The following is an 18,053-nucleotide window of genomic DNA, read 5'->3' as shown; positions in this document are numbered from 1 at the left end:
GGTTTTTTAAACACACAAAAGTAAATGCCTTTTTTTCCCTTTAAATAGTGATCAGTACCAAGTCAACAGGTTAACATGGTTTTCAGGTCTGACTAATAATGCAGAAAATGTATTCGATGAGTTTTAGGACCTAGGCTACATAAGTAAACGCTCTTTTATTTATATATATATATATATATAAAATCTTTTTTTTTTTTTTTTTTTACCTCAGTTGATGTTAGCTTTTGCTCTTATTGGGTCCAAAATGTATCTGATAAACAACACATTCGTTTACACATTTTTATTTATATCTTTATTTGACCAATCACGTCAGATCGTTTGACACGTATGATTGACCAAAAGAAGACATTGTGAAAAGAAAGCTCTGGACTGCTAATGTGTAGACGAGGCTAAAAAGTGGTTCGAGAGAGCTGCAAAGCCACCTGAGCGAAGTAGGCTATGGATACGTTCATTTAGTCAAGTGAAAGTCCGCTGCAGTCTCGTCAACAAAGCTCTATAAATCGTTGCTAATATTACAATAGGTGCTGATCTCTGTACATAGACCTATACAGTCCATAATATCAATAAATAGGTAATTAATTTGATAACACAGGTTTGCTATAAACGACATTGAATTTCAATACCACGTTGACAATTACATAATGCAGTCACGGAGCGCCCCTTAGCGGCCATCCTAAGAAATATGAGAACCTTTCACTTTCGTTTTTCTTCCAGTAAAACTCATAAGACGACCGTATTTTGAACCAACCGACCACCGCGAAATAAATAGGTAAGTTTAATTTGGAATTACATAATTTTTTCCGAACCCCCCAACACGTTATGAAATTCATAACGTGTTCATTATCGTTGATTTCTTCTTACTCAACACTAGTTAAACCAACATAACAATGTGGCCAAACGTAAACACGAGTTGATCGGGAAAACCTCGACAACTCACAAACCCTCGTTCATTTTAATAATGTCGCAAAGAACCGCTTAGCTGTCGTATATTGGCCATAAGCCACACCCGTCCTGCCCGTTTGCCTATATAAACAACATAATACACCTCTAGCCCCAAATAGTCCCAGCCTGCATTTTGGAGTCTGGTTCTGTGGGACAGAGGTCCACTGCACGGAGAGCAACAAACACTGTTCATGTGGATTTCTTACTAATGCTAACCTGTCATGGTTCTACTTCTTCACCTTGCATGGCATTGCCAGTTTACATTGATGTCAGGAGGCTCTTTTCCCAAGTGCTATCCTCGCCTTCAAGATGGATGGAAAGGCCATTGAAGTTCTCGGCGTCCCTGGCAGCCTTCTCGCCCCGGACAGGATGGTTGACAAGCTCACAATACACTTCCTGAGACCACGCAATGGCGGCGGAGAGGTTCTGACAGTGATGTTCCCCACCAGCATCTCGGGCCGGGCCGTTGTCGTGTTTGAGAAGCCTGAAGGTAGGCATGGACTCTCTGGATTTAATTAATGTTACTTCAAATAACCACAACAGGCTGCTTTTCATCTGCCTGCATATTGATGGCTGGTTCAGGGACTGAATAGCTGTAGGCGATGATGATAACCATTTGTGATTTAATCTTAGTAATGGATGATACACAATACACATGTATCAGTACAATACACCGCTATCCAATAAAGCTGCTCGCTGTTTGTATAACCCATCTTGTTTCCTTGCAGTGGCTGACTCTGTCTTGTGGCAGAGCCATGATTTGACAGTGGAAGGACAACGCTTTCCTCTTGAAGTCAGGAGAATGAACAGACTGGAGGTTGTAAACAACACCCTCATTTTGGGATTTGTGTTATTTTTTTTTTAAGTATTTTGAGTTGAGCAATAATATTTTGTCTGTGTGTATGCGTGTTTGCGCGCGCGCGCGCGCGTGTGTGTGTGTGTGTGTGTGTGCGCGTGTCTATAGTTCGACATGCCGGTCAAGGCCACTGTGGATGTGACCATGTTCAACAACGATGAGGCAGTCCTGCGTCTCCTTCAGTCCCATGGCTTTCAAGTGACTGAGAGTCGCCCTGGTCAGCTGCTCATAATGGGCTCCTTTCTGAAGCTCCGGGCTGTCAAGGCCCAACTCCAGCAGCTGTTAACCGGGGATCCCCAGCCCCACAGCAGCACACACACGAGCAGGGTCCACGACCATGCAAACCAGGCTTTAAGCGCAAGACGTTCTTCGGTCAATGGAGAGCAACGTTCACCTCTCCTTCAGACTTCTCAACACTCCGACTTGTTGGACTCAGGCTCTGCTCACAACTTGTCCAGCCCACAGAGGACCAGCCCATCTCCAGGCCTCCAGGTGGCCGGGCCTGGAGCTAACGTGACCCAGAGGATGAAGCCGTGCCTCAGGCCAGACGAACACGACTCCCACACCCCATCACGCAAGTCGCTGTCCTTCTTGACAGAAGAGGATGTGCTCAACTACGCCCTGTGCTTTAGGAAAAAGGACATTAATGGAATTCTGCAAAGCCACAATACTGAAATCGATGTGAAGAGTACAGGCAGTTCTGGTGTTAAGTGTGTTTTCCTCGACGGTCAGAACCCAGAGATGGCGGTGGTCAAGCTGCAGAGCGTTCTCAGCCAACTCACGGCAACACTACGCACCCAAGAAATCAATCTGTCCTCACTTGATCACGACAATCAGGTAATGGTCAGTAAGCGGATTCAGAAGTATAAGGACATATATCCTGCTGTTGTTGTCAGTCAGGTCGGAGATACTCTTCGCCTCGTAGGTCCTTCCTGTGATAGTTACGAGATGAAGCAGATGCTCCTGGGAAAAGCAACGGAACTGCCACCTGCTGGGAGGACAGGGAGACCGACGGGCCGAAACTCTAGAGACAGGAGAAGTAGTTCTATGCCCCGCCTGACCCAAAGGGAGGACGCCCCATCGGGCCATGGCCCTGCGACCACTGCGGCTTCATCACACTACTTCCCATCAAACTACCAGGATGACCCTGGACGCGGGAGGGCTGACCAGAGGCCTGGAGAAGCCCTGCCCCCTGCATACTCCTCAAGGGGGAGGAGCGGCTCCGAGAGCCAGTCGAAAACAAACAATCGGAAGGAGGAACTGGGGCAAGGAAGAGGTACTAGGGAACAAAGGCAGGCCGCACAGAGGCAGGACAAAGGCGATCTGGGAGTTCCCGCTGCTGGACATAAGTCCCCACTTGCGAAACTGCAGTCAAAAATGCCATCGCTACCAATGAGCATGACGAAAACAGAGATAAAAAAAAAGTTTAATATAACCAAGAAGTGGTAAAAGAGGGTTGCGTCCTGCTTTATGCTATATTCTGTTTAGATGTTCTAGTGGACTGTTAATAAATTGAAACAATAACTTGAGTTCTAATGTTTTGTGGGAATATATATATACTGTATCTATAGATTGTTACATAAGAAGGATAGTGTATGTAAGGGTAATGTATGCAGTCTCAACACAGAATTGTTTGCATCGTAATCATTTAACTGACAGTTATCAAGAGGTAATGTGATTGTGAGGTAATACATTTTATACTCTCTTTTCCAGTTAGCGTCTCACTACTACTGGGCCACGCAAAGCTTTATTTACATGTTACCCTTCCTGTTTACCTTCATAATGTGAGATTAAACAGATGAATCAGTTTATTGATAAGACTCTAAGGAAAATGCGGTTATTCTACATGATTTCTGCTGAAAAGTTTGTCATTTGGATGCAGTATTTGCATCAAGCTCAGTTTTAAGCCTTGTTTCACCGTAGGTCACTCTAGTTACACCCTAGTTTCACTCACTAGTTACACCCTAGTTTCACTCACTAGTTACACCCTAGGCCACTAGTTTCACCCTAGTTTCACCCCAGGTTTCACCTCAGGTATCACACTAGTTTCACCCTCACTATTACACCCTAGGTCACTTTAGTTTCACCCTCACTAGTTGCACCAAAGGCCACTTTAGTAACACACTAGTTACACCCCAAGCCACACAAAGAAGAATTAAACCCATAGGTTCTGTCATTTAAATGATATAATTTCAGGCAGTTCTGTGACAGTCTTCTATGTGCCTGGTTTATTTAATAACTGCTTGCTGTTGTCAGATTCTGAGTAGTGCTCGTCTAGATCCGGTGTGTTTTGGTAATAATGGAGGGAAGTGCTAGATGGCCAGGCAGACAGACCCCCCCTCCCTTAGCTTTGCTTCCCCTACACAGGATGTGATGCAGTCCCCACGCAGTTCACACAGACGAGAACACTGCTTCAACGCTCACTGACTGACAGACGTACTGATCAGAGATTGGCAGGTTAGGAGGAAGTCAGTGTATTTAAGACCATATTTGGAGGATGTAGATGAGTACATGTTACATGTAGGTCATGGGAAAGCAGCCCTGGTTCATTAGCTTTTAATAATGGACTGATTCAGACTTTGGACACCAGGTGAGGTTAACTAAATACCGGGCAGAAAATAGTAAACATAGGGTTTCAGCCCCCCAGGACTGAGTTGCTTTTCCCTGACTTAGATCATGCAGTACTTTGTGGTCTACCAGGGCCTTCAGTGTCAGCTAGGAGATGATGCATAGATGAGCAGGTAGTGGAACAGGTGTTTGGATCATACAGATTATACTGTATTTATACCTTTATGTAATTTAGCAGATCCTCTCTCCAATGTTGAGATGCACTTTCCCAAGGGCCCTCTGGGAGGAGAAAGGGACAAATGGAACTCTATAGGGTTACTTTTATTAATTTAGAAGCAGCTGCTAGGGCCCCTGCACCCCCTGCTGGTTGACGTCTGTGGTTTGTCAGTGTCCTGGTCAGTCCCTGGATGGGAGACCAGATGCTGGTTGATGTGGTGTTGGAGGGGCAGTAGGGGGCCCTCTTCCCTCTGGTTTAAATATCAAATCCCAATGACCTCTATCTTATTGGGCAGTATATTAATGTGTCCTGCCTCTTTGTGGTCACTGAAGATTCTGATTGTAAGAGTAGTAGTAGTAGTAACACTGGTGTCCAGGCTACATTTCCAAAGGCCCACCCAATGCTCCCCTGCTCACAACCGGCCCCTTATTCCCAGCTACTGGAACTATAATACATTGTGAAGTTCTAAATGAATACAATGTCTATAATTTATAATTCTCTCTAAGATCAGAGTCTCAGTTAAATAAATTAAAAAGTAAATGTCCACAGAAGTCCACAAAAAGCAAATGTCCACAAAAGAAATAACCAAACACTGAAACACTGATCGGTCCAAGGAGTCCTGCAAATGTAAAATAAAACAAAAACTGTGTGTGAGAGAGTGATGAGTATCTTCTTTTTTGTCTTATCATGTTGTTAGAAATACCAATGTTGGTACTAAAACAGCTATAACGGTCAAAGAGGTCAAAGTTTTATTTCGGGCTGAAGACAGCTGGACACTGGGAACTCAGACATTTCCCTACTTGTGACTTCAGAGCTTTAAAGAAAAATGGGAGCTCATAATAAAAGTGCTCAGATTGGTAAATAGTCTTAAAGCTCAGACTTGAGGACTACTGACAGTGTCATTCTACCTCGTTGCTTTCAGAGTCAATATTACCATCATAAGTCGTGTTACAGATGTTGTTATCTAGCGCGACAAAGTTGTGAGTTCATACAATTTCATTAATTCTCAGTGGTAATCAAACCAAAAGCACTATACTCTTACCAAGTGAGCTAAGATAGTGACAAACTATGACACAAAACGAAGAGTGTTTTTTTTAGTATTCCACTAAAATAGGCATTGCACCTTCAAATGTGTTAGCTATTCTGAGGTATGACCACATTTCTCCAGAAATGTCGTCATTAGACGGAACGGAGCACACCTCCCCCTATTTTAAAATTGTTAAAACTTTGCAACCCTGGCAACCGTTTCAGTTCCGCCCACCAAGGGTGAAGACCAGAGAAAATCTCATTGAAATGAATTCATTGCAGCACTACATTAAAAAAAATCCCATTTGGAAAGTATGTAGAAGTCTGTAATTTTTTATCATAGGTACTCTTCAACTGTGAGTGACGGAATCAAAAAAAAAAATCCAGAAAATCACATTGTATTTTAAAGTAATTAATTTGCATTTTATTGCATGACATAAGTATTTGATACATCAGAAAAGCAGAACTTAATATTGGGTAAAGATTTTTTTTGAAATTACAGAGATCATACGTTTCCTGTAGTTCCTGACCAGGTTTGCACACACTGCAGCAGGGATTTTGGCCCACTCCTCCATACAGACCTTCTCCAGATCCTTCAGGTTTCGGGGCTGTCGCTGAGCAATACGGACTTTCAGCTCCCTCTAAAGATTGTCTATTGGGTTCAGGTCTGGAGACTGGCTAGGCCACTCCAGGACCTTGAGATGCTTCTTACAGAGCCACTCCTTAGTTGCCCTGGCTGTGTGTTTCGGGTAATTGTTATGCTGGAAGACCCAGCCACGACCCATCTTCAATGCTCTTACTGAGGGAAGGAGGTTGTTGGCCAAGATCTCGCGATACATGGCCCCATCTATCCTCCCCTCAATACGGTGCAGTCGTCCTGTCCCCTTTGCAGAAAAGCATCCCCAAAGAATGATGTTTCCACCTCCATGCTTCACGGTTGGGATGGTGTTCTTGGGGTTGTACTCATCCTTCTTCTTCCTCCAAACACGGCGAGTGGAGTTTAGACCAAAAAGCTCTATTTTTGTCTCATGAGACCACATGACCTTCTCCCATTCCTCCTCTGGATCATCCAGATGGTCATTGGCAAACTTCCGACGTGCCTGGACATGCGCTGGCTTGTGCAGGGGGACCTTTGCATGCGCTGCAGGATTTTGATCCATTACGGCATAGTGTGTTACTAATGGTTTTCTTTGAGACTGTGGTCCCAGCTCTCTTTAGGTCATTGGCTAGGTCCTGCCGTGTAGTTCTTGGCTGATCCTTCACCTTCCTCATGATCATTGATACCCCACGAAGTGAAATCTTGCATGGAGCCCCAGCCCGAGGGAGATTGACCGTCATCTTGAACTTCTTCCATTTTCTAATAATTGTGCCAACAGTTGTTGCCTTCTCACCAAGATGCTTGCCTATTGTCCTGTAGCACATCCCAGCCTTGTGCAGGTCTACAGTTTTATCCCTGATGTCCTTACACAGCTCTCTGGTCTTGGCCATTGTGGAGAGGTTGGCGTCTGTTTGATTGAATGTGTGGACAGGTGTCTTTTATACAGGTAACGAGTTCAAACAGGTGCAGTTAATACAGGTAATGAGTGGAGAACAGGAGGGCTTCTTAAAGAAGAACGAACAGGTCTGTGAGAGCCGGAATAAAATGCAAGTTAATTATTTAAAAATCATACACTTCAACTGTCTCTCACAGTTGAAGAGTACCTATGATAAACATTACAGACCTCTACATGCTTTGTAAGTAGGAAAACCTGCAAATTCGGCAGTGTATCAAATACTTGTTCTCCCCACTGTATATATATATATTATATATCCTACCAAGGCTATATATTAGCTAAATACACAGCTGTCAATCAAATGTGAAAGCTTTTAGTAACTGCAGTTGTTGCACATGCTTTGTAGCTTAGTTATCATATCACTTAAAAAGCACATCTTTGATTGCATTTGCAGGTGAAGACAATAGAGCTGCATTCCAGACACTAATTTGTTAAGTACAGTGTTGGGAAGAATCTTTACTCAAACTATTTTTGAGGGGCAAAGCATGCCCCCCCCCCCCCTCCTCCGCCCCAGTGCCGCCGGGTCTGGAGACTGGTACTTCCATCGCATGGTAACTCACGACAGCTATCGCATGGAGGCTTCACCAATGGCACTGGCCAGATGGCAATGGGCAGCTACCTAGCTAAATGTTTACAATAGAGAGCCTATACTCGTCATGACATAGTTTGACGTTTGTTTTGTAATAGTAAATTGCATATTAGAGTACTACATATCCAGTTAGAATAGTTTTAATACGTTATAAAGATTCCAATGAAAGCATGTTAATTTCAAGCAAAACGTAAGCGAAATTGTTTTCAAAAATTCAGAGGTTTTTCTTTTCCCTTCGTGGTTGTTGCTAAGATAAACAATGCGATGACACAACCCGTCTTCCTCCACAAGCCACACAGCCAGCGTATTGCAACAGCAGTTAGCAAGTGCACAGGTTACACATTAATATTCTCCAGTATACAGTTCACGAATTTCATGGATTTTGGCATATTAGGCTACTAAAAACGCATATCATGTTCAAATGAAAAATAATTTGTATGATCAACACGAAATGTGTTCACATACACGCCACATAGACCTCAATCATGTCAACATCTGTCCAGGAATTAGCTACTTCAGTTCCATAGCGTATCTTTGAATCAGAGGTCTATAAACAGCTCCGGAAAAAATTAAGAGACCACTGCAACTTTTTCTTTCCTTTCAATGTCGAAAAGGAAGGTTTCTTCCTTTTTTCCGGAGCTGTATAAGCAGTGGTCTCTTCATTTTTCCGGAGCTGAATAAACCTCACGCTAGCACAGGATATAATTCTTAATGTAATTCAGGACTGAGACAACAGTGTTGCAGTTTATGGATAATCAGGTATCATCGCTGGCTGTATGGTATATTGCTGGTTATAAGGTGTAGATAGTAATTCTCTATGGTGTATGTTGTATATTAATTATTTATAATCAGAATTTATTAACTGATTTTAAAGTAATAACTTTCAGCCCAACACTGCATGTGTCAGGCTTTGGCAAGAAAGCTTCATTCACATTTCAAAGCACGGACACACTCCTGGTCTTGGCACAGTAGAACCAGTCTTCTACAGACAGTGAAGTCATGTCTGGGTCTATCTTAGATCTCCTGCTCCAGAAAATCCCATAATCACAAAAAAGTGTACAAATGTTGGTCTTAATGGAATGTCTTCTGCAGTGGAAACATAATTTGTTTGCCTGAAATTATTGTGTGGTTTAATGTTTGATAAGATCTGCCTGATCTCTAATCATGGAAGAACCCCAGGGAGGTGATGTGCTGCTGGGGATTCAGGAGCAGGAAATGTCCATGCAGATCCTTCCCAGGAGATAAAGGAGGCCTTCTTGTCCTTAAAACATGCAAGACATTAACAGGATTGTTTGTGCCAGTTTGCTTTTGGGTGTCTGTCTCCAGTTTTTAATCTTTTTTTCTGATCAAATACCTCAGAGGGGTGGCTTCTTCTTTATTTGGAAGAAAGAGGGAAAGATACAAGGAAAGGGGAGGCTGAAAGAGAGAAATAAGAAAAAGGGGGAGGCTGAAAGAGAGAAAGAAAAAGGGGGAGAATGAAAGAGAGAAAGGAGAGGCTGAAAGAGAGAAAGGAAAAGGGAGAGGCTGAAAGAGAGAAAGAACAAGAACAAAGAGGCTGAAAGAGAAAGAAAAAGGAGAACAAAAGAGAGAAAGAAAAAGGGAGAGGCTGAAAGAGAAAGAAAAAGGAGAACGAAAGAGAGAAAGAAAAAGGGAGATGCTGAAAGAGAAAGAAAAAGGAGAACGAAAGAGAGAAAGAAAAAGGGAGAGGCTGAAAGAGAAAGAAAAAGGAGAACGAGAGAGAAAGAAGAAGGAGAGGCTGAAAGAGAGAAAGAAGAAGGGAGAGGCTAAATGAGAGAAAGAACAAGGAGAGGCTGTATAGGTTTGACTTGTTCTCAGAGGCCGTTACTTCGTTCACTGCGGCCTCTGAAACGAGGTTGGCAGCCTGAGGCAGGAAGACTGAGGAGGAAGCAGAAGCGCTGTATGTATTTAATGATAGCTGTTCTCTGTCCCGCTATATATATAAAAAAAACCACAACACGCGTGAACACACACACACACACACACACACAGTACTAACAGGATGACGTACTGCAACTTGCCGATCTTCGGTCACTTGACGAAGCGCCACGCTGCCCTAGGATCTACCACAGAGGAACAGTTAGGCCACACCCACACGCTACACTTTACTTCAACTTCACTACCGGCTGCGACTGCTCTGGTTCACTTCCCCTCTCCTGCCTTGAGACTCAGTGTGTCACTCTCTCTCTCGCTTTGTCTGTCTGTCGGTCAGGATGGCCGAGCTGGAGGGTCTAGAGTTTGGGAAGTCAGACTTCGTCCTTCTGGATGAGGTTAACATGGAGCAGTTTATGGAGAACCTGAAGCTGAGGTAAGACCTGGTTCGGGGCTTTGTTGGAGGGTAGATAGTCTGTGGAGAGGAAGAGGAAGCAGGTGTAACACATGGATGGAGGTAGGCGGTCACTGTAGCACCGGCACCGCATGAGGCACAGCCAGAAAAGGACTGGCCCCACACCGGAGCCTGGCTCCTCTCTAGGTCTCTTCTTACCTTTTTTTTTTTACTAGCCCCTGTGCTCCAACATAATATTGCTTGCACTTTGGGGATTTAGATTGAATATCAGTACAAGCCCTTTTTTGTGACAACTGCTGATGTAAAAAGGGCTTTATTTATGAAATTATGTACATAACAAATAGATTTTTGATATGTCACACGGTCTGCGTGTGCTATCTGAAGCTGGCTGGCTGCGCTTCTTGGGTTATGATGCTGTAGCTTGACATAAACGGACTGTAAAGGGGTGTACTCGTCCAACACATCAGTTAGCGCCTCTCCTAAACTGTTGACAAAAGCACCTCAGCGGAGAAGTTCAGTCGCTGAAACCATGAGAGTGACAAAGAAAGAGAAAAGGAGAAGGGTGAGTCATTTCTGGGTTTACATTCCCGTCTGCTGTCAGTGATTGCAATATGAATTTCCACAGCAGCGTTAGTTTGCTCATCACCATGGCAGCGCTTACAAAAATACAGTAGACTCAAAGTCAATTCAGGATGTCATTATACCATACGGCAAGACCTGAAGCCGAAGGTAACTTTGTTCCTCATTGGCTCCTAAGTCAACAATAGAGCTTGATTCCATAGTTGTTACTTTATATTTTTATAAAGTAATTATAATAGATTCTCAAAGAATATATGTCCATCGCTCAGATTTCTATCAAAAACATGGGCAGGGTGGTGACTGCTTTGCTACCGTAACAACCAGGAACTCCAGCTTTCACAGGTCGACTTTTCTTGCTGGTTTCACGTTAGATGTTGTTGTCTCCTAAGTTCAAGTTGAGTTCAAAGCAGTCATTTGACTTGTTTTCCTCTTTATTTGGGTGCGGTGTGACTTAATGCATTCACCGCTAAATTAAACTGTGTTTCTTGTAAATTCTCAGCAGCGTCTCTCACTCCAACACATTCCCACGTCTTTCCTCCCACACTCTCTCGTTCTTCCCCTGTCCCTTGCTCTCCCCCCTCTTTGTAGTTCCCCCCCCCCCATGCCTCTCTCTCCTCCCTCCTTTCGCTCTCACCCCCTTTCCCTCACCTTCCCTCTCTTTCTCACAATCCAGAAGTTAAAATAACACTTGCTTTACTTGATTTCAAGTTCAGTAAAGTTGTGACATGCCTTCCCTTGGGATGGTTAATGAGAAACCACAGAAACCATTAATCTACAATATATTGGTTGGCTTTAACCCGGGATCACAGACGAAAAGCTCATGTTCCACACATGGCAGTTTGTCTGTAGGTTTACACTCCTCCCTTCTGAATCGATTGGTTGATTACAGTCTCTCATTAGTTAGGATCTCACCTGATTGTAAGTCTTCATTAAAAGGAAAATCAAAAAACACCAGACACACCATAAAATGAGTTGGACACCACTTCTCTAGAAGTGACTATGGGCCTACCAGAGAATGTCCTTATGTCTGTAATCCCACCGAGCCTGACAAGACCCGTATCAACATCTGAATAAACAAGGATAGTAGATGCATGATAAGAAGCTGTTAAATAAAGCTTTCATGTAATTTCCATGTAAAATTCAAACAAATGTATTTGTCCGCATAGGGCAATTACATGGACAAGGCTTTGCCACAGACATTTAAAGTGCCTGTGAGTTTGGGTTCTTCTAAATGTCTGTCCATGTTTAGGATGTTTAGGACACAGCACCTGAACTGTTCAGTATGTATGTACATTTGTACACTGAAACAAACTGTCTCTTAACAGAAAGCTCCAGTCAGTTTTTGACTACGTGTTACAAGCAATAACCTTGAGATTTCTCTAACTTAAAGCATTGTGTTTGGAACTAATCCTCCGACTGCAGCCTCATCTAGGTCTATTGTTTGCTGTGCTGAGGGAGCTGGTGGAGGCCACTAAACGACTGGCTGTTACCCCAGATAGAAACATAACATGGTCAAAGACTCAAAGGTTGCCAAGATGGGTAGGAGACTGTCAGTGTCTACAGGTCTTCACACATTGATTGGTTAGTTTGGTCAATAATTATAATAATACATTATATTTATATAGCGCTTTTCTGGGACCCAAAGACGCTAAGTAGTCAGGATCGTGCCTCACCTGGTTGAACAGGTCTCAGCTGAGGACCAATTCAAAGGAAAAAACTAAACCTGTGACCAAGACGCACATGGAGGGTGGATGTCTTTTAGATGTAGGAGCCTCTGTGTTACTATCTGCTGCACCGTTGGTGTCTGCTTGTGTGGAGTGTTGATGACTTTATGGGGCCCAGTTGACTGTTCAGGCAGCATACCCACATCAGCACCACAAAGGGCCCCTCCACTAGAGGTCTCCCCACAGTCCCCAGGTCCAGAACAGGGCCCTCCACTAGAGGTCTCTCCACAGTCCCCAGGTCCAGAACAGGGCCCTCCACTAGAGGTCTCCCCACAGTCCCCAGGTCCAGAACAGGGCCCTCCACTGGAGGTCTCTCCACAGTCCCCAGGTCCAGAACAGGGCCCTCCACTAGAGGTCTCCCCACAGTCCCCAGGTCCAGAACAGGGCCCTCCACTGGAGGTCTCTCCACAGTCCCCAGGTCCAGAACAGGGCCCACCACTGGAGGTCCCCCCACAGTCCCCAGGTCCAGAACAGGGCCCTCCACTGGAGGTCCCCCCACAATCCCCAGGTCCAGAACAGAGCCCTCCACTGGAGGTCTCTCCACAGTCCCCAGGTCCAGAACAGGGCCCTCCACTGGAGGTCTCTCCACAGTCCCCAGGTCCAGAACAGGGCCCTCCACTGGAGGTCTCCCCACAGTCCCCAGGTCCAGAACAGGGCCCTCAACTGGTGATCTCCCCACAGTCCCCAGGTCCCGAACAGGGCCCTCCAATGGTGGTCTCCCCACAGTCCCCATGTCCAGAACAGGAGCTAGTAGGGACACAGTACCAAATATAGCCATGACTACGTGGAACTCTCTGCTGTGGTTACACAAGCTAGCAAAACTAGATTTAAAACACAGATTATTTGCCAACTTGCAGCACGTCCGAGACTGTGAAGTGACGCAGATATCAGTATGAGACACAGACATTAGTATGACTGAAGAGATACAGATAATAGTATGACTGAAGAGGTATAGATATTAGTATGACCGAATAGATACAGATATTAGTATGACTGAAGAGATACAGATAATAGTATGACTGAAGAGATATAGATATTAGTATGACTGAAGAGATACAGACATTAGTATGACTGAACAGATACAGACATTAGTATGACTGAAGCAATACAGACATTAGTATGCCCGAAGAGATACAGATATTAGTATGACCGAAGAGATACAGATATTAGTATGACTGAAGAGATACAGATATTAGTATGACCGAAGAGATACTGACATTAGTATGACCAAAAAGATACAGATAATAGTATGATTGAAGAGATACAGATAATAGTATGACTGAAGAGATACAGACATTAGTATGACTGAAGAGATACAGATATTAGTATGACTGAAGAGATACAGATATTAGTATGACTGAAGAAATTCAGACAATATTATGACTAAAGAGATACAGACATTGGTATGACTGAAGAGATAGTGACATTAGTATGACCAAAGAGATACAGATGTTGACAGAAAAATATTAGATATTGGACCCTAGGAAGAGTAATCACTGTAAAGAAAAGCCCTAATGAATACTAAATTCAGACTCCCATGAGGTTAAACAAGATGCAGGAAGCGACACCGCTTTTGTACATACTTCCTGTTCTCACTTCACAACTTTGTCACTTCTCGTGTTTTTGGGGTGTGTCTTTTTGAGAGCAGTTGAGGTTTGAGGTGTCTTTTGAATGTCAGGGTGTTTCTCTGACACAGGCTACTCTGTCATATCTGCTGCTTCTACCCTCAGACCATCAGACTGTTAAACTAACTATAGATCTTTTACCCTCAGACCATCAGACTGTTTAACTAACTATAGATCTTTTACCCTCAGACCATCAGACTGTTTAACTGACTACGTATCTTCTACCCTCAGACCATCAGACTCTTAAGCTAACTAAATGTCTTTTACCCTCAGACCATCTAGACTGTTAAACTAACTACATGTCTTTTACCCTCAGACCATCAGACTGTTAAACTAACTACATGTCTTTTACCCTCAGACCATCAGACTGTTAAACTAACTACATGTCTTTTACCCTCAGACCATCAGACTAGCTCTCTTATCTTCCCTGCACACTGATCTGAACCGGATACCAGGGCGTTGTTGAAATGCTTGTTTCTGACTGACTGAAGACTATGGATCAACCAAGATAAACCTGTGCTACGAAAAGAACAATGGCTACGACTACAATGGCAGTTTTTTGTGTCTGACAGGTTTGAGAAAGGCCGGATCTATACGTTCATTGGTGAGGTGGTGGTGTCAGTCAACCCGTACAAGCAGATGGACATCTACGGGAAGGAGGCCATTGAGGCGTATCGTGGCAGGGAGCTGTACGAGAATCCCCCGCACCTGTACGCGGTGGCGGACGCTGCCTACAAAGCCATGAAGAGACGAGCCAAAGACACTTGCATCGTCATATCAGGTCCGGCTCACACTCCTGTCCTAGCACGCACTGCCACCCTTCACCAGAGGGGTTGCTCAGCGAGAGAGAGTAGAAAGCAGGTACTGTTTGTCAGGGTCTTGAGGTCGGAGGTCACAGTCAATTTATACCCAAGTCCCAATCTGTCCGAATGTCGCCGTGTCCTGTTCCAAAAATGTCAAGAGGCCTGAAGTCACTCAGTGCTGTTTCGTCGTTTTAATTTGTCGCACGTTTTATAATGTATTCACGTATTACATTGTTCAGTCTTTTTGGGGGGGTTTCCTGGCTTGTGGTATTTCACCCGGACACTTTGCAGCAGAATTGATTGAGCGGGTCCCGTCGCCCCCAACCTGATCTTTCATGCCTGACAGGGCTGCTAACATTGTCATGTCTGACAGGGCTGCTAACATTGTCATGTCTGACAGGGCTGCTAACATTGTCATGCAACTCTGTCAGTTTCCATCTGGACGTTTCTGCTGAACACTTCCTTGCTGCTGCAGACGCCAGTGCTTATTTGACTGTTGCCCTCACGGTTCTTTTCTTGGTTGAGCTAGGTCATAATGTCCTGTTTCCACATAGCTTACGGCCATCGAAAGAGGAAGAGTAAAAAGGCTCAGAAATAGTTGCAGGTGGTGAACAACCACATCAAGTGATTAATGCCATGATAATAACATTATCATTATTGATCGGTCTTTGTGTGCTTCAGTATTGTTAATAAACTGTCTCTGTGTGTCCAGGTGAGAGTGGAGCTGGAAAGACGGAGGCCAGCAAGTACATCATGCAGTACATTGCAGCCATCACCAACCCCAGCCAAAGGGAAGAGGTAGAAAGGTGGGCCTTCAATGTCCCAGCGGGGCACTTAGAAATGTACTGACAGCAAAAGAGGACTGACCGCCAATGAGGTCTATCATGAGGCAATGCAGTGTTGATCTGTGTAGCACAAGCTGACGAATGGGGTGGTGGGGGGTCAGTGGAGGGGGGGGGGGTGCAGGAAACCAACTGTTAGGAGTCCATGGGCTTGATATGATGGAGGTGATTTTCTTTTTTGTCCAAGGAGAACGTTTTCTCACTGAAATTGTGATTCTCTCTTGTGATTCTCATTCTGTGATTCTCTCCCTCAGTTCTCCCTATTTGAGGGAGCAATTTGGGTTAAGTGCCTTGTTCAAGGGCACAACAAACCTTTTTTTTTTTTACAGCATGAGAACCTGCTAAAGTTTGTTTACTGGCCCATATCTCTGACAACCAGGTCATCACCCATGGACATTATATTACATCTGACTTCCTCTCCCACTTTAACATATCTGACACCAAGCCTATAATGTGTCAGACTCATGCTCTCTCTCTCTCTCTCTCTCTCTCTCTCTCTCTTTCTCTCTCTTCTTCTTCCTGTTTCTCAGTCTTTCTTGCTGTCCATTGTTGCCTAACAATAGCAGGACCTGGTCACCATGTGTAAATGTACTTGATGGATAAAGGTGATTGATTTCACCCCTCTGTTCTTGCCACACTTCTTTCCAAACTGTTAGTATGATTGATGAGCAACCTCTCCTCACTCCCACAGTGTGAAGAACATTCTTCTCAAGTCCAACTGTGTCCTGGAGGCTTTCGGCAACGCCAAGACCAACCGCAACGACAACTCCAGTCGCTTCGGCAAGTACATGGACATCAACTTCAACTTCAACGGCGACCCCACTGGTGGACATATTAACAACTACCTGCTGGAGAAGGTGGGAATGATGTGATTGGACCCTGGCTTGGGATCAGGGGGAGGGACTTAGAAGATTACGTTTTAATTGGATGGCTTGAACAGAAATTAGTTTTGAATTAAAAACAAAACCCGGCCCTGGTTTTTTAACCCACTTAGCTTTTCCTTACATGCCGTTTCATACAGTTAAACTAAACTCTTTTTACTGTTACTGTTACTGTTTAAATAAGGTGATATTTTAAATCCCAGCAGTCTTTAAAAAACTATTTAGAACAAAAGGTTTTTAATAGTTGGCTCAGAAGGTGTGATGATACAGAGGAAATGTGTAGTCGATTAAGACTAGTGGCAACCAGAGGAGGTATTGAAAAAAGAATGGTGACATTTTGTGATCCTTGTGAGAGTTACATGAGGGGGCATATTGCCCATGTTACCCTACATTTAAAGAAATCTTCCACTCTTCATTTCATTCTTGAACGTCTCCTGTATCTGATGAAGCAGAGAGGTGTAATGTTGTACGTGGGAATAGATGTCCGTGAGTCAGACCATGCCAGTTGTCCTTCTGTTGGGGCGATAATGACTGACTTCCCTGGGTTCATATAGGCACGGGTGCTGTTTTTTATTCTCTCTACGGACCAGCTAAGCCACAGTGAACAATGACGTCATCACTCTCACTGGAATCACCTTCTGATCAGTGTAGTGGCCGAAGCCTTTACTCCCTGGTATTATTGTGTTATGTGTGTTGTTTAACTCTTGGCCGGTGTGTGTGTGTGTGTGTGTGTGTTGACATGTTCTTCTCTGTTACCAACATCAGTCAAGAGTTGTTCAGCAGCAGGGAGGTGAGAGGAACTTCCACTCCTTCTATCAGGTAAATGATGATGTTTACTGGTCAACAGACAATAGGATTCACAGTGGCATGTTTAGATCACGAGAATTGTTTGAAAAGGTTATGTCAAAAAATGTCCAGTAACGAAGTGTTGCCGGTTGTGTTTGTGTGTTACCACAGGTTCTACGTGGAGGTTCTGAAGAAATGCTGAGGTCACTTCACCTCCAGAATGACCCTGTGAGCTATGTGTACACCAGGGAAGGAGCTGCCTCAGTGGTGAGTTCCCCCCCCCCCGTTCTACAAGAATGTCATACATGTCAGATCAATATGGCGGTGTTGATGGCTGTCAGTCAGAAACACAACAAAACTAAAGTATGGTAATGTAAGAGCTTAGTTCTGACTTTGATGCTAGCTACTTTATTGAGGAATTATGTACTCTTGTGTAAATGACCATAATGCAAACACTAAATGAAAACGAATGCAAAGTTGCATTAAACGCAATATGATGAAGTAACTTCTGCTCGGCGATCTATATTTGTCTTTCATCAGACTTCCAACAATGACCGTTCCAGTCACAAGGCGGTGCTGAGCGCCCTCAAGGTGATTGGCTTCACAGAGGAGGAGATCAACTCCATCTACAGGATCCTGGGGGCCATTTTGATACTGGTTTGTTCCAGAAATTTTTGCTGCTCACTTACAAAATAAAAGCGATCTCGGATTTTAGCGCCGGCTAAATTACTTAAATGTGAAACGTTTAATGTAAATC

The 18,053-nt window shown here is 44.0% G+C and overlaps 2 protein-coding genes across 2 annotated transcripts in view; both read left to right on the top strand.

Annotated features, from left to right (window-relative positions):
- Window positions 1–390: 390 nt before the first annotated feature.
- Window positions 391–3,327, top strand: si:dkey-154b15.1. The gene is made up of 5 exons (XM_020050025.3): window positions 391–571; window positions 715–769; window positions 1,200–1,432; window positions 1,671–1,759; window positions 1,907–3,327. Exons 3-5 carry the CDS (start codon window positions 1,252–1,254, stop codon window positions 3,245–3,247), a joined length of 1,611 nt encoding a protein of 536 aa, XP_019905584.1. The 5' UTR covers window positions 391–571; window positions 715–769; window positions 1,200–1,251; the 3' UTR covers window positions 3,248–3,327.
- A 6,547-nt stretch (window positions 3,328–9,874) lies between these two features.
- The window catches only part of myo1g (myosin IG), a 43,364-nt gene continuing 35,185 nt past the window's right edge, over window positions 9,875–18,053 (top strand). The window contains exons 1-7 of the mRNA XM_034294748.1: window positions 9,875–10,077; window positions 14,557–14,765; window positions 15,500–15,593; window positions 16,321–16,486; window positions 17,276–17,329; window positions 17,468–17,563; window positions 17,837–17,953. Of these exons, the coding sequence (XP_034150639.1) occupies window positions 9,983–10,077; window positions 14,557–14,765; window positions 15,500–15,593; window positions 16,321–16,486; window positions 17,276–17,329; window positions 17,468–17,563; window positions 17,837–17,953 (831 nt within the window). The 5' untranslated portion in view covers window positions 9,875–9,982. The remainder of the gene's footprint in view (window positions 10,078–14,556; window positions 14,766–15,499; window positions 15,594–16,320; window positions 16,487–17,275; window positions 17,330–17,467; window positions 17,564–17,836; window positions 17,954–18,053) is intronic.

The sequence above is a fragment of the Esox lucius genome, chromosome 10 (assembly GCF_011004845.1).
Source record: "Esox lucius isolate fEsoLuc1 chromosome 10, fEsoLuc1.pri, whole genome shotgun sequence".
Taxonomy (NCBI): domain Eukaryota; kingdom Metazoa; phylum Chordata; class Actinopteri; order Esociformes; family Esocidae; genus Esox; species Esox lucius.
This window is presented reverse-complemented; position numbering and strand designations above follow the sequence as displayed.